We start from the raw sequence: 13,675 nt of genomic DNA, 5'->3' as shown, positions 1-13,675 counted from the left end.
TGTGGCGTTGTCATTTAATCCACTGGGCAAATCAAGATAGTGACATCAAGAGAAGATTAAGCATGCCTCTCCAAGGAAGCTGCGTAACCATGCTTATTCTCAACAGAAGATAATCATTATTTCCAATTTGTGTCTTCTTACAGGCTGGGGACATCATAACAGAGCTGGAATCTGTAGATGATGACTGGATGAGTGGAGAACTAATGGGAAAATCTGGAATTTTTCCCAAAAACTACGTTCAGTTTTTACAAGTCAGCTGAAGGTGAAGCTTGACTGTGTTCTTTGGCACAAGAACTCACTTGAACTATCACTTTGACTATCAGATACATGTTTGCACTATTTTTTTAAACTGAAAAATATCTATGCTGTACGTGGTACACTAGAATTTTCTGAAAGCAGAATATGTCTAGGTTTTGTAGTCCGCTTTCATTCACGCTAGAAACGTGCACGTGGAAACCCATGAACCACCCCTGGTATCCTACCAAGGAGGACATCAGGCAGGGTTAGCAAGGCAGGTACACACTTCCCCAGGGAAAGCGTCGGGTGACGTGGCAGCGTGGGGAGGCTTACCAGCAGAAGTTGCACTTGGACATCTTTGCATCAGCGCAAGGAAATTAACCGTGCTTCTTCATTTTTTACTTTAGTTTAAAAAGAGGACATTTGATATTCTCCGTGCTGTAACTATCAGGACATGGTTGGTAATCTAAATTTCATTTTTGACATTCAGATTAATTCTAACGATTTAAGCGCATTATCCTTATTACCAGGGCAAATCTTTACTTCAGGTGGGGCAGTTTATTAACTAGCTGGAGCCTTTGTAAGCACTTGGTGCATCAGCTCGTGCTCATCAAATGCTCCTTGTGTTACTAAATATTTTCCCTTTGTCCAAGGATCTAAAGGGCGTTAAAATTTGATGTATCTTATCAAAAGAACCAAAACCATCCTGAAATGCCTTGCTAATACAACTAACCCTTCCACGTACCTGCCATACCTTCTTTCTTCCATGTATACTTCATGCTAACAGGGTTATTATAAAGCACATTTTCTGAATCTGCAATCATTCTTTTGACAATTACTGGTGCCACACAAAGAAAAATTCATTTTCTTTGTGTTACCCCAGTAATACATAAAAACTGTGTCTTGTTATAGTGGTACATTATGAATCACATATATCTCAGAATACAGAGCAACTATAAAGTCAGAAAACACCAAACCGCCGCAGCTCATTTCTTCCCACTATAATCAGAATGAAAAATAATTTAAGAAGACCCTAGGCTGATATTTCTTTGGGTTTTTTCCCCCAGCTTATTCCTGCACAAATTATTAGAGTAAATAAAAAACCACTTTCCTGCTATCCATTTGTTATGCATTCCAGACTTAAGATAAAAGTGGTTCTTTATGTGACTGAATCAATTACAGTTTATGGGCTTAAGCCAAATAGGTCGAAGACAATCTTCCAAACAGATCAATGGAATAGAATTTCATTGAAAATGTAAAACACTTCCCCGACAACCTTCACTGTTTTCTTCCATTTTTGAGAAGAGTTTCATGTGCTTGGCCACTTTTTAGCTATTGTCATTGTTTCCCACTGTCCCAAAAGTTAGGCTGCCAGTTGTCAGCAATTATGTGAACACCATGTGGGGTTCTGTAAGGGAGGAGATGTTTACTTTGTCTTTGATGGAACTTCATCTTCCAGTTACATGGTTACAATTGATCTTGGAGTATGGGAGCTGTTTTTCTTACATTTTGGTTAAAGAGGACAGTATAAAAAAACTCTTATCAAATCTCACTTAAGAGTAATTTCGTGAGAAATTAGTGACTTAGAGCATTATCTCAACTAAATTCTTATTTGCAGCAAGGTGCACAACAGCAGGAAGTGGGGGATGTGTCTGGAATAGGACATGAGGTATGTTATTTTGCCTGTGTAATTTTGACGTCATATATCAAAGATTGTGAAAGCCTAGCTTTATTGGAGAAAAATATCCCTCTTTAAATTTTGGCCTTGTGTTAGCAGAATGATAAGTGCAATAGTTGTAAATCTACTTGACACTATAATAAACTGAACTGAACTTTTCAAAGTCCTTTTCTCCTACTACACTGAGTTTTTTGAGAATGGAGATGGTAGCTTTATATCCCCAGCCCTTTGCACCATACAGGGCTCAGTAAAGGTTGGTTGGTTGGATGGATGGTTGGATGGATGGAAAGCTTTCACACATGGCAGTACTGTCTTGGATACACCAAGATCCAGTATCTTTCCTCTTTAACTTGTTGACAAAAATCTTCATTGAAACAAAATTCACAGTTTTGTATCATTTCACTCCTTCGTGGCACTTTTTTTGCTTGACACGTATTACCCACTCAACTGACAAAAAGCCAAGATGTTGCTCAGGATGGGTTTTCACAGGTACCTCCTTGTTCTCTATATTCATTGAACGTAATTTTTATACTCAGTGAATTTATTGTGGGGGGCACTAGGAATGTATTCTTTTTCCTTTCCATAATTTTAGGGGAAACCTGGTATCATACATCCAAGCCTACTCAAACTAGAATCTTCAAATCCTTTGTCTTTAGTGGGTTGCAAGTAGAGAGGTCATTTAATACATTATTCTCATCCTTTTGAAATACTTAAAGAAAGTAGATTTTTTAAAAAAGATGTCCTTGTTTACATAGCCAGGGGGGTAATGTAATATATCTGTCATTGTGCTCATGGAATCACATTGTGCTCATGGAAATATAGCCTGAAGCATTCGTAGTGAAAAACAATCAGTGCATTTATCAGGATTTATTGTTAGAACAAGCATTTGAAAAAAAACAAAATATTTTTCTATAGCATTTTTTATACATCAACTCTTAACAATAATTTTTTGGTTTTTATTCAGTTTCTTAGGCTTAGATACATACACCTAGAGAAATAGCAATGGATATTTGAGCTAATTGTAATAGGAGATATTCGTTATAATCATTAATGGTTTATTCCTTTTATGGTTAATTCCTTTTAATTAATGCCAGATGCACATGGGCCATATGATTCATAATTCAAGCCATTTTGAATACTTAACAGTGAATTTTTTCAGGACTAAAAGGAAGTCATTTTCTAACCTATGCCTTTTTACTTCACTGTTAATTATAGAAAAAAGTACAAAGCCTAAGTCAGAACAACAGCACCATCTAGGGGCCTCTCTGCTAATTGCAAGCTCATCCTGTTAAACCACTGAAGAGTCTGCAGACCAGAGCTCAACCTGCAGGGGTTGAATGATTTGCCCAAGGTCATACAGGTATGGCAGAGCCTACAGCAAGACCCAGCTAGCTCCACTGATTCCCATTGTTGTGCTAAAATGATACATTTCTCTTTGGCAATTAAAGAAGGAGATTTGATCTGTTTTATTGTTCGTAAACATAACCTCTCAGGCATAATATGTATGATTAGAATGAGTTGCAGAGAATAAAGTCTTAAATTTATTTCTCTTCAAGAAAAAAAATTCCTGCTTAGCTTCTCAGTTTTATGTAGACATTATTGATGTTATCTAAAAACTCAAACATCAATTGATCCATTAATGGGGATTCCTTTTTGGCTTACTAAGGGATTTATGAATGCTTGAAACATCAGATCATGAAAAGGTGTTTCTGTAGGGGTATGCTCTCGGTAAGATCAAAAGTCCCTAAACCTAGGTTTTCATATACATGTAGTTCAGAAACTGTTACAGTATTTTGGAGTCTAATAGATTAACTTAGGCACTGTTAAGCTAATAAATTTATATTTCAGAGTCTGGGTTACATTCTGGACTTTTTTTTTTTTTAAGGAATCTTAATTGTGTGTAAGCCATGGATTGCTTAGGTATCTTCAAATACTATAAATTAGGCAATAACTCATTGAAATATTTTTCAGGAGAAGTAGTGACTCAGATTCCTTTACAATTTAGAAAGGAAAGGAAATTTAGGAAGGAGAATTACCTATTGGTTGTCTATCCTCTTTTAACAGAAATGAACTGACAGTCTTAATACCAAAATATCCATATTTAGTTCTTCTTTACGGTTAAAATAAAGTGGACAGCGACATTTATTTCTCCAGTCATATTTAAGTTTGTTTATTCAATAGAGCCCTGACTCAGAGGACCACTGAGGCCCACCACATTGTTCTCCCCATCCCAAGTAGCCAACAGCTGAAGAGCAGATTTGTTACTTCCAAAGAGCGTCAGAGCCTGTAACTGACCCTTCAATTCAGTACTCTACCTAAGATTGCACTATACAGACATACCTCAGTGATATTGGGGGTTCAGTTCCAGACCACTGCAATCAAGTGAATATCACAATAAAGCAAGTGAAATGAATATTTTGGTTTCCCAGTGCATGTCGAAGTTACGTTTACACTATACCATAGTCTATTAAATGTGCATTAGCATTATGTTTAAAAAACAATGTACATACCTTAATTTAAAAATACTGTATTGCTAAAAAATGCTAGCCATGTCTGAGCTCTCAGCAAGTTGTAATCTTTTTGCTGGTGGAGGGTCTGGCCGCAGTGCTGATGGTTGCTGACTGACCGGGGTGGTGGCTGCTGAAGGCTGGGGTGGCTGTGGCAATTTCTTAAAACAGGATAACAGTGAAGTTTGCCACTTTAATTGACTCTTCCTTTCATGAACCGTTTCTCTGTAGCATGTGATGCTGCTTGATAGCATTTTACCCACAGTAGAACAACTTTCAAAATTGGAGTCAGTCCTCTCAGACTAAATTTACAGAATATTCTAAATCCTTTGTTGTCATTTCAACAGTCTTCACAGCATCCTCACCAGGGGTAGATTTCCTCTGAAGAAACCGGTTTCTTTGCTCAGCCGTAAGAAGCAACTTCTCATCCCTTCAAGTTTGATCATGAGATGCAGCAGTTAGGTCTCATTCTAATAATGGTTCTCTCGCTATGCCCACCACATCTGCAGTTACTTCCTCTGCGGAAGTCTTCTGTCCCCAGAGTCATCCAGGAGAGTTGGAATCAACTTCTTCTAAACTTCTGTTCATGCTGGTATTCTGACATCTCATGAATCACAACTGTTCTTCATGTCATCTAGAATGCTGAATCCTTTCAGGTTTTCAATTTGCTTTGCCCAGATCTATTAGAGGAAGTAGTATCTGTGGCAGCTATAACCTTATGAAATGTATTTCCTAAATGAGAACACTCAAAAGTTGAAATTACTCCTTGATCCGTGGGCCACAGAATGGATGTGTGTCAGCAGGCATGATGACATGGATGTTGTCCATCTCCATCAGAGCTCTTGGGTGCCCAGGTGCGTTGTCAGTGAGCAGTCATATTTGGAAAGGAGTCTTCTCCTCTGAGCAGTAGGTCTCAACAGTGGGCTTCAAATATTCAGTAAACCATGTTGTAAACAGATGTGCTGTCATCCAGGCTTTGTTGTTCCACTGATAGGGCACAGGTGGAGTAGATTTACCATAACTCATAAGGGCCCTAGGATCCGGGGAATGGTAAATGAACTTTGGCTTCAGCTTAAAGTCACCAGCTGCATTTGTCCCCATCAGGGGAGTCATCCCGTGCTTTGTAGTTTTGAAGGCAGGCATTGACTTCTCCTCTCTAGCTATGAAAGTTCTGGATGGCGTTTTCTTCAATATACAGCTGTTTCATCTACGTCGAAAATGCGTTGTTCATGTGGCTGCCTTCATGAATGATCTGAGCTGGATCCTCTGGAGAACTTGCTGCAGCTTCTCCATCAGCGCTTGCTGCTTCACCCTGCACTTTGATGTTACGGAGACAGCTTCTTACCTTAACCCTCATGACCCAGCTTCTGCTAGCTCCAGACCTTTCTTCTGCAGCTTCCTCACCCTTTCAGCCCTCACAGAATTGAAGAGAGTTGGGGCCTTACTCTGGATTAGGCTTTGGCTTAAGGGAATGTTGTGGCTGGTTTGGATCTTCAGACCACTCAGACTTTCTCCATATCAGCAACGAGGCTATTTCCCTTATCATTTGTGTGTTCACTGGAGTAGCACTTTGAATTTCCTTTGAAAACTTTACCTTTGAATTCACAGTTCGGCTAACTTTCATGCAAGAAGCTTGTCTTTTGGCCCATCCCAGCTTTCGACGTGCCTTCCTCAGTAAACATAATCATTTCTAGCTTTTGATTTAAAGTGAGAAACATGCAACTCTTCCTTTCACTTGAACATTTAGAGGCCATTGTAGGGTTATTAATTGGCCTAATTTCAACATTGCTGGGTCTCAGGAAATAATATTATAGTAATATCAAAGATCACTGATCACAGATCAGCATTATAAATGTAATAATAATGAAAAAGTTTGAAATACTGCACGAATTACCAAAATGTGGCACAGAGACACAAAGTGAGCAGATGCTGTTGGAACAGTGGCACCAAAAGGCTTGCCCAGTGCAGGGTTGTCACAGACCTTCAATTTGTAAAAAACAAAAACAAAAAACCACAGCGTCTGCATAGTGCAATGAAGTACAATAAAATGAGCTGTGCCTGTACTAAGGAGAGACAGTGGCGTCTTCTCTCTAGACATAAGAAATGTCAGAGCTATTAAAAAATAAATATACAGTGATGAAAAAAACTATCCAATTTATTTATATGTACAGAGCACTCGAGGGAGAGATGAATCTTGGTGAGCAGAAGGAGGCCTGCATCTTTGCTGGTCAGAGGGGCCTAGCTGGGCTATGGGAAGGCTTAGTTGTCCACTACAGTGAGACAGTTCGGGGCAAAGTCAGAGAGCAACAGAATATAGGGCGCTAAAGCACTCTGCATCCAGAAGACGAACTGCTAAGTGGGGTGATTGCCCCTGTGCAAGTGTGTCAGGCTGTTCTGCTGGATCGGGCTGCATGGCCGCTACAGCACATTCTGTTCGATGGACATAAGGAAGAACTACTTTATAAAGAGAATAAGGGCAAACGATGAGCCCAAAGAAACTGAGTACTTCTGGAAAGATGAGAATCAGAATTACACTCACAAAGAGGGCTGCCGAGCAGACCCTGCATACTGATGATCCCCACGAAGCCAGCAGCCAAATCACTCAAGATGGTGTCCAACTGCACAAAGTAAGATTTTCTTACTTAGGATTTGGTACTAAGGACCACTGCCATCAGGCCATAGATGGCACTAATAACCATAACCACTGGAATGTTGAGCATTATGACCAGATGTAGCGTGATGCCTGGAGGTGATGCCCCAAGCTACCATGCAGAGCCGTATGTGGAGCCAAGGTCCTGATTCTCATGGCAGCCAAGAAGCACTTGACGAAGTGTATTTAGGTTTGGTTCCAGACCTAAGTAGGTGTGAAGGAGTAAGTTTATAGTGTGGAAAGCATATCCCAGAATGGGACAGACGCTAAAATGCAGCCAGTCCAAGACCTAGCTGGTTAGATCCATTTTTTTTTTAAATGGGAGCATAATTTGCATAAAATGCAGATATTAAGTATACACTTCTGTGAGTTTTGACAATTCTGTACACTCATAACCATCAATAAATATATAGAACATTTCCATCACCACAGAAAGTTTCTCATGCCCCTTTCCAGTCAGTCATCACATCCTGCTCTCTTCCCCTACCCCTTTCCCCCTGCAGAGGCAATCACCGTTCTGATTTCTATCACCAAAGATTCATTTTTCCTGTTCTAGAATGTCATAAAAATGAAATAACGCAGTATCTACTCTTCTGGCTTCTTTTGCTCAACATAATTTTGAGAGTCCTCCATGTTGTAATATAATTTGTTCCCTTTTATTTTTTAGTAGTATTTCATCATATGCATATACCACAATTTATCTATCCTATTGATCTTTTTCTAGTTTTTAGCTATTATGAATAAAGCTGGTATGTACATTCCCCCCCAGCTTTATCATTGACTAGTATTAACATTCTTAGTCTTTTTGTGCACATAGGATTTTATTTCTCTTGGATAAATATGTAGGAGTAAAATTGTTAAGGAGTGAAATATTTTATTAAAAAACTGTCTCTTTAGGGCACCTGGGTGGCTCAGCTTAAGGTTAAGTGGCTCACTCTTGATTTCAGCTCAGGTCATGATCTCAGGGTCCTAGGATCAAGCCCTGTGTTAGGCTCCCAGCTCAGGGGAGAGTCTGAGATTCTCTGCCCCTCCCTCCGCTCACGCTCACTCGCTCGCTGTCTCTAAAATAAATAAATCTTTTAAAAAAAAATAAGGCTGCCTGTTTTCCAAAGTGTTGTACCATTTTACACTCCATTAGTGATATTTGAGAGTTCCTGTTACTCCACTCCTTACCAGCATTTGGTGTGTTCTTTTTTTTTTTTTTTTAAGATTTTATTTATTTTGAGAGAGAGAGCAAGAGAGAGAGCACAAGTGGGGGGGGGGGAAGAGCAGAGGGAGAGGGAGAAGCAGACACCCCACCGAGCAGGGAACCTGACACAGGGCTCGATCTCAGGACCCCAGGATCATGACCTGGGCCAAAGGCAGACGCTTAACCATCTGAGCCACCCAGGTGTTCCTACCCCAGCATTTGGTTTTAACAGTCTAATGGTATTGTCGGTTTCTGCCACTGTAGTGGATTGTATTTTCTTCTGAACAAAACAATTACAGTTCCACAAACAGACTTAAAGCTAATGATACCTGCAATTTCTTAACCTTGACTTCATGAATGGTCTTAGCAAATGGAGTTCACTACCCTTGCTTTCACACTTGCATTGCCTATCACAGTATTATATCCAACATCATCAATTAAACTGGTGTAACTGGGTATTTAATACTATTAAGGAATTACTGAAGTTTAGAAGTGTGTTAATAGGATTGTGGTTGTTTTCTTTTTAAGGAATTGTTTTAGAGATACATGCGGAAATATTTATGTTTAATACCTGAAATTTGCTTCAAAATAATTGAGGAGAAAGTGTCAGGAACTGTGCAGTGTTTGACTTTCTACCCAGCTTAAAGCTGAAAAGTTAGCCTGTCAGTTTCATGGATGCTGGCAAAAGACATTCCTGGGTCAGAAATAAAAGGATTTTATTACTCCTAGCAAACCAATAGCCAAAGCTTCATGTTCATTAGTTCCAGTTTCCCATGCCCCTCAAATCCTACAGAGGTAATGCAAAGGGCCCATCATGTAGTGGGTTGCATTACAAATGAGGAACACTAAGCTTTAGCACTTGTGTAGTAAGTGGAAGCAGGCCTGCTCTTTTTCCAGGGGGAGACATTACCTCATCCCTCAAGATTGCTCACAAGGATGCAAACACAAACCTGAGAAATGGCCCAGGTAGAGAGCAGGCAAATAATTACATTCTTGGCATACTCAATGAGAACATGCAGGGACACTTGGGCTCTATAGCAGATTGCTTCTCACAATTCACTCCTCAGTGTGACACGCTCTTACCCAAATTAGAATTTTTACACGAATATGCTCCTCCATCAGCCACTCTGATTGCAAAGGTTAGAATCCCACAGCACGTTTGACAGAGACTATCATCAGTAAGACTTGAAGCGATGGATGAAGCCAACGTGTGGTATTGATCTCATTCTCTCCACACTTAGCCAACTGTGAATAAGCCCAAGAGGGTAAGAGTAGCTCTTGTTTGAGGTAGCCATGAGGTATTCTAAGGCCAGGCCATTTTTCATTATGAACCGTGCAAGTGAGTTGCAGCTGATCTGCTAATCTTTGATGTCATTGTCAATAATTAGAGGAACAGTAGATGGGCAAAAAAGCAACTCCTGTCCCCAGTGGAGAGCCATCTCGTGACCCATTTTTTTCCCATCCGGAAATACAATCAAAAGGGCAAAGGTCACTTCAGAATTTGTTGTGAAGCCCGATCTGGATTACCATCACGTTGGTTTGATTAAGGCACATGGACAGTGCCACCACATAGTTGCAGCTCCAGTTGCCGTTTTTGGCATTGCCCAAAGCCGCTCAGACATCAAAAGCATGTGATCGGCCAGATTGAATCAGGTTGTGTTGATTTGCCAGTTTGTACACATTTGCATTTAGGAGCTGCGGTTGATGGCATCAGGCATAGCAGAATAGTTCGAGACCGACCAGGTCTGTTATGAGTTTTCTTGTTTTCATAGCACGTGGACACATGACAAACGCAGTCGCAGCTCAGACTTCACTGCAACTGCCGCGTGATTTAGGATTAAGGTTAGCTGTCTCAACTGGGAGCAGTTTTTGTCGCCAGGAGACATTTGGCAATGTCTACAGACCATTTTGTTACAGCCGGGGAAAAGGTGCTAGCACAAAACAGCCCCTCACAACATGGAATTATCCAGCCGAAAATATTAATAGTGCCAAGACTGAGAATGATCTAAGTAACAATACAGTAAGTGCTGCCCTGTCCTCCCTCCTAGGATCTGGGCTGTTTTCTCCGATGCCAGGGGAGATATTTATAATTTCATCTTTTCTCCAATCATCCCACTTTCACCGAGACCTTTTGTCCTGATTATCACCCAGGAGGCAGCCAAGAGCTGATTCTTTTCTGGGGATTGACATACTCTGTGACCCCCAACTACCTCACTCAGGTATGTAGAACAGGAGGAAGTGAGGGTGCTACGTAGAACCAGAAACCTGTTCTCGATGCCCAGCAATTCTAGATATCTGTGAGTGGTAGAAAGCCATGAAATACCCTTCAGATACTCTGCTAAGTGGCCCTTGTGACAAAAAGTGCCCCAACGTCAGGTTGCAAGTGGTCTGGAAAACTAAACATGGCACAAACAATATGAGTTTCAGGGGCTACAGTTGTGTGGTCAGTTGATCAGACTGGAACAGCAACATCATAACCTAAAAATGTATCGGCAGTGCTGAGGCACGAGCCGTTACCCTGCGTGGTGGCAACATAGTCCAGTGGCGTCAGACTGTCACTAGTCAGTCGTTCGCCTCGGGACACGTGGGCCAACTTTTGGCAGGAGTCACCCATCTGGCATGCGTGAGAAAGAGTTCTTTCCTGTGTGCACAGCCCTTAATGGTGAATGTGTTGCCATGTGTGGGGGCAGTCCGGTGGTGCGGGCTTGATCGGTAGTTTGATTCTACTGGGTCACGTCAGAGTTGGCCTTTACCAGGTGGCCCAATCAATAGCCACAATTTGTTCCCACAATTGACAGCCCTAAAAAAGGGATGTTTTTAATCTGCCTGAATATAGTCTTTCAAGTGGCAGACCAGATGGCTAGGCCATGGGCAAAGAGTCAGCAAAGGGGACTGTTCATCAAGGGAGGTATTAGCAGATCTATGTGAACCGCCTTGAATTCAGCTCACTGGGCGGTGACCACTCACTCTAGTTCTGCGTAGCATAATGACTACCATCAGCTTTCAACTTAGCTGAGCCACCGGTGATTCACATCGTGTGTTTAGGGGCTCTCTATGAAGTGAGGGCCGCCATGAGCCAGCAGCTGTGCTTCAGACAATGGGGTGGGAGACATGGTTTCTGAAGAGTAACTGGCACCACTTCACGCAAAATGAAGATGCCAAAGCTGCTGCAGTTTTTACTTAACCAGGAAGGCCCGTTTACTGAGACCATGCTGTCTCCGGTACCCAAAGCATCCACGGAGTTGGGTCTCCTTTTGTGGCAGGTCAGAGACTTGCCTTGATTACTAAGGGATTAAATATTCTAAATCCACCCACACAGTCCCAAGAAACTACTTGGGGAGCAGGCCCCTGAATTTTATTGGAGTTTATCAAACACCCCTGTTGGAAGGGTGATAAAAACCAGTCAAGGCCTATGAGATTAAGGGTTCTGACTTACCAACTACAGGACATCTATCTAGTGAAAATACTGGACCTCAAAGGGTAGAGGCCCTTGGGTTAAATACTGGCACAACCACTGGTGGTGAATGGCGGGGGAGTTTGTCCTTTTAACACTTTTCTAAAAGTAGATTGTCTGAAACTTCACAGGCATTTACAGCACAAGCTTGTATGCGTCAGCCTCGGGCTTAGCAGCAGAATATACAAGAGCACACTGGACTGACCCAGAGGCGTGTGTGTGCACAGGCACACACACAAGCACAAATTTATTCAGAAAGTATAATTTTTTTTCTCCATTGCAAGGTTGCCCAGACCCTATCAGTTAATTTGAATGCTTTATTTCCTTATTCATAGCAGGTGTCAGTAAGCTTTTTCTGTAAAGACCCAAGGGGCAAAATTGAGGATACCGTGCAGGCATAATGAGCAGAAACAAAATCTCCACAAAATTTTTATTAAGTCGAAACTGTAACAGTTGAGTAATTTTTTAAAAATAATGGAAGTCTCTCTTTTGGGCTTGGGGGTGACGTTTCCCTTAGTGTTCAAGTCAGCAATCTCCATCATCGACTGCAAATGTTCACCGTAATGCGGATTTGTAATGAGGTTTTACGTACCGTGTCTCTGAAGGGGTCTTTTCAGAGAGACGATAGGAAACATCGCATTCTTCCTGTGTCGCCGCAGTGTGCATGTGCTGCCGCTTAGTGTGCAGTGACGCGTGTGCCGCAGATGGTCTGTCACAGCTACTCAGCTCTGCCGCTGCGGTGCCAGAGGCACTGACTGGCATACGTGAAGCTGAGTGTGTAGCTATGCTCCAGTCACACTTTGGGTAAACTGAGATTTGAATTTCATATAAGCTCACATGTGATGAACTATTTTTTTTCAGCCATATGAAAACGGAAAAGCCATTTGTAAGCTTGTGGGCCATCCAGAAACAGACACTGGCCAGACTAAGCCCGTGGGCGGTAATTAGCCGGCACCTCCTACAAGTACAACCCACGGAGTTCATCACATGGATAGTCAGGGACTACAACAGCTGCCAGGAGATCACAGGCAAGGAAGTCCCCAGTAAAGGAAACCAAATCAAGGGAACAGAACAAATGTTAAAAACCTTAATTTATGAAAACAATGCCTCAAAAAAAGAGTTGAAATTCCATATTCACAGAGTATACTGCATACCTGAGACTACTCAATCAGATCTACCAAGTTATATTTTATAAACTCACTGGATTAAAAAAAATTAATTGGGCTTCTAACCAAAACAAAGTAACTAATAAGGGAAAGAAAATTAGAAAAATTATCATCAGACCTTCATTAGCAATGTTTTATGGCAGAAGAAAATGTGGTAGCATATTTAAGATGCACAAAGAAAAAGCCAAGGATGTTATATCCAATAAAAGTGACTTTCACGTATAAAGCACACTGACAAACTGTACTAAACATGCAAGAATTCAGAAAATAATGCCATGAGAACTTCCTGAGGCATTGACCAGAGAACAAGGTCCACACAGATCTAACTACAGAGCTATCAATGCAGGGACTGCAAGTGGGCATAAGGACGTAGAGACTTGTAGCAATGAGACTGCATAAGGCCTCAGAGGGAGAATGTAAGTAATGGCTGGGTGCTCAAGCAATGTTAACAGTACAGCTATAAAAATGTAGTGGGCCAGGGCGCCTTGGTGGCTCCATCAGGTAAAGTGTTTGACTTCTGGTTCTGGCTCAGGTGATGAACTCACGGTGGTGAGATTGAGCCCTGTGTCCAGCTGTGAGCTCAGTGCTGAGTCTGCTTCAGATTCTCCCTTTCCCTTCTCTGCCCCTCTCCCCATTTGTGCCAGCTTTTAGAGGCCACCCACCTCCCTTGGCCCATGGCCCTCCTCCTCCACCAAACCTAGTAACATCAAGCAAAATCCTCACACTGCATTATCCCAATCTCTTCTGCCTTATTTTTCCAGTTAAAAACCTGTGTAATTACATAACGTGCACCC

At 41.5% G+C, this 13,675-nt stretch overlaps 1 protein-coding gene across 4 annotated transcripts in view; it reads left to right on the top strand.

The window, feature by feature from the left end:
- Window positions 1-3,459, top strand: part of SH3D19 (SH3 domain containing 19) — a 170,335-nt gene extending 166,876 nt beyond the window's left edge. For 3 of the 4 annotated variants that reach the window (XM_040626354.1, XM_040626355.1, XM_040626352.1), the window contains one exon: window positions 144-2,081. In XM_040626354.1, the coding sequence (XP_040482288.1) occupies window positions 144-260 (117 nt within the window). In that variant the 3' untranslated portion in view covers window positions 261-2,081. Of the gene's footprint in view, window positions 1-143; window positions 2,082-3,130 lie in introns of those variants that run through there. The other variant, XM_040626353.1, reaches the window with a different exon arrangement.
- The last annotated feature ends 10,216 nt before the right edge of the window (window positions 3,460-13,675 follow it).

The sequence above is a fragment of the Ursus maritimus genome, unplaced genomic scaffold (assembly GCF_017311325.1).
Source record: "Ursus maritimus isolate PB19 unplaced genomic scaffold, ASM1731132v1 scaffold_11, whole genome shotgun sequence".
Lineage (NCBI taxonomy): Eukaryota > Metazoa > Chordata > Mammalia > Carnivora > Ursidae > Ursus > Ursus maritimus.
Note: the sequence above shows the minus strand (reverse complement) of the source record. Positions and strands in the feature narration are given on the sequence as shown.